Below are 2,746 nucleotides of genomic sequence, written 5' to 3' on the forward strand. Positions count from 1 at the left end.
GAAGAGGAGGTGGAGGAGGAAGAGGAGATTGAGGAGGAGGAAGAGGAGGTTGAGGAGGAGAAAGAGGAGGTTGAGGAGGAGGAAGAGAGGTTGAGGAGGAAGAGGAGGTTGAGGACAAGGAAGAGGTTGAGGAGAAAGAAGAGAAGGTTGAGGAGGAAGAGGTTGAGAAGGAAGAGAGGTTGAGGAGGAAGAGGAGGTTGAGGATGAGGAAGAGGTTGAGGAGAAGGAAGAGAGGTTGAGGAAGAGGAGGTTGAGGAGAAGGAAGAGAGGTTGAGGAAGAGGAGGTTGAGGAGGAGGAAGAGGAGGTTGAGGAGGAGGAAGAGGAGGTTGTGGAGAAGGAAGAGGAGGTTGAGGAGGAGGAAGAGGAGGTTGAGGAGGAGGAAGAGGAGGTTGAGGAGGAGGAAGAGGAGGTTGAGGAGAAGGAAGAGGAGGTTGAGGAGAAGGAAGAGGAGGTTGAGGAGGTTGAGGAGGAGGAAGAGGAGGTTGAGGAGAAGTAAGAGGAGTTGAGACAACCCCACCATGGCCATGGGGATGGAGTGTCCCCCCTCACCTGTCTGAGAGACCCCCGAAGACGATGCCGCCCACCAAGACGCCGGCCATGTAGAGCGACTGGGCCAACTGCTTCAGACCCCGGGAGCTGCACACCAGGTCCCACTGCCGAGGGACAAGGACATGTCCCACAAGGACATGGTGGGACAGAGACTGGGAGAAGACCCATCTGACCTCTCTCCTGTCCCCCAAAACTGGCCGTGGTGGCTGGTTGGGTTGATCCAACACAACGACCAACGGATGGTGAATGGAACCACCGAGAAGGTGCCAATAAACACTTGGCCACCCTTCCCAGTGTCCTCATGGCTGGGAGCTCCTTCCAGGAGTCATCTGACCCCTTTTTGACCTCCTTCTTGGTGGCCACCAACTCCCTCATCCCCCCCTTTTTCTTGTCTGCAGCTCTCATGGTGTTGAGTGCCTCCACCAGGGGTTGAGTGGGGAAGATGCTCCAGTTGGATGACATCAACGTCATGATGATGATGATGATGGACCCTTCGCTGGTGCCTCAAGGTAGGAACCACACACAAGATTGGGTGAAACGTGCCACCAGCCACCAAACCCCACCCCACCGCTGTCCTACCTCAGTGATGATGGTGCTGGTGAAGACACTGTGGTCGTAGGTCCAACCATCATGGCAGGGCTCTGTCTCTGGCCAGCTGCTGTTGGGAGCTGAGCTGTTGACCTCCAAAAGCCACCACTGTGGTGTCACGAAACGTCGGCACTGCTCACCGTGAGGAACCGAGACCTTCAGCAGGTCCTGGAGGTCAAGGCTGGTGGTGTTGGCCTCCCAACGAAGCCGGCAACGATGATCGCTAATGGCGGCCGTGAAGTTCTGGAGAAGGTTGTGACTGGCCATCATGAGGACGGGCAGGGCCAGGAGAAGCACCGAAGCCACCTGGAAACGTCCCATCCCCCCCACGTGCTCCAAGAGGCTGGCGAAAGCCATGATGCCACCGTGAGAGCCCAGGAACGTCCCGTAGCCATGCAACGTCCACCCCACCACACCCACAGAACCCCAAAAGGGATGGATTTCACCCCAAAAAACAGTGCTCCTCTGGCTTCCGTGGTGTCCTCAACTCCACGAGCACCAGGGGTGGTCTATATAAACATTCAGTGGTGGCTTGGAGTTAATGTTTGACATCTAAGGTGGCTTTTTTTTGGGGATTTTCCAACAGGAGAAGGTTAAAAAAGTGCAAGTGAGGACAACACCGAGGTGAGGACAACACCGTGGTGAGAACAATGCCAAGATGAGGACAACACCGTGGTGAGAACAATGCCAAGGTGAGGGGTGAGGACAACGCCACCGAGGTGAGGACAACACCACTGAGGTGAGGAAAACGCCGAGGTGAGGAAAACGCCGAGGTGAGGACAACATCACCAAGGTGAGGACAACACCAAGGTGAGGACAATGCCACCAAGGTGAGGACAACACCACCGAGGTGAGGACAACACCACCAAGGTGAGGACAACACCACCAAGGTGAGGACAACACCACTGAGGTGAGGACAACACCACTGAGGTGAGGACAACGCCACCAAGGTGAGGACACCACCACTGAGGTGAGGACAACAAGGTGAGGACAACACCAAGGTGAGGACAACGCCACTGAGGTGAGGACAACACCACCAAGGTGAGGACAACACCACCAAGGTGAGGACAACACCACCGAGGTGAGGACAACACCGAGGTGAGGACAACGCCACCAAGGTGAGGAAAATGCTGAGGTGAGGACAACACCACTGAGGTGAGGACAACACTGAGGACAACGTTGAGGTGAGGACAAAACCAAGGTGAGGACAACGCCACCGAGGTGAGGACAACCCCGAGGTGAGGACAACACCGAGGTAAGGACAACACTGAGGACAACGTTGAGGTGAGGACAAAACCAAGGTGAGGACAACGCCACCGAGGTGAGGACAACCCCGAGGTGAGGACAACACCGAGGTAAGGACAACACTGAGGACAACGTTGAGGTGAGGACAACACAGAGGTGAGGACAACGCCGAGGTGAGGGGTGAGGACAACACCAAGGTGAGGACAACACCACTGAGGAGTGACTTTTGGAGAAGAACCATTGAGGACCAACCTTCTTCATCCAGCTCATGGAGTTACCTTCAAGGTGGGCATCTCAGAGAGGGGGTGGGTCAACATATGGTCTTCACCCCACCTCCCCCCACCCCCCCTTAACCCATTGGGT

At 55.8% G+C, this 2,746-nt stretch overlaps 1 protein-coding gene across 1 annotated transcript in view; it reads right to left on the bottom strand.

The window, feature by feature from the left end:
* LOC104531316 (solute carrier family 22 member 6-A) overlaps positions 1–1,495 on the bottom strand; it is a 10,601-nt gene extending 9,106 nt beyond the window's left edge. The window contains exons 1-2 of the mRNA XM_010176170.1: positions 1,130–1,495; positions 551–654 (exon numbers count right to left, since the gene is read on the bottom strand). Coding sequence (XP_010174472.1) covers positions 551–654; positions 1,130–1,495 — 470 coding nt within the window. The remainder of the gene's footprint in view (positions 1–550; positions 655–1,129) is intronic.
* Between the last annotated feature and the right edge of the window lie 1,251 nt (positions 1,496–2,746).

Source organism: Antrostomus carolinensis, unplaced genomic scaffold (assembly GCF_000700745.2).
Source record: "Antrostomus carolinensis isolate BGI_N321 unplaced genomic scaffold, ASM70074v2 scaffold6769, whole genome shotgun sequence".
NCBI lineage: Eukaryota > Metazoa > Chordata > Aves > Caprimulgiformes > Caprimulgidae > Antrostomus > Antrostomus carolinensis.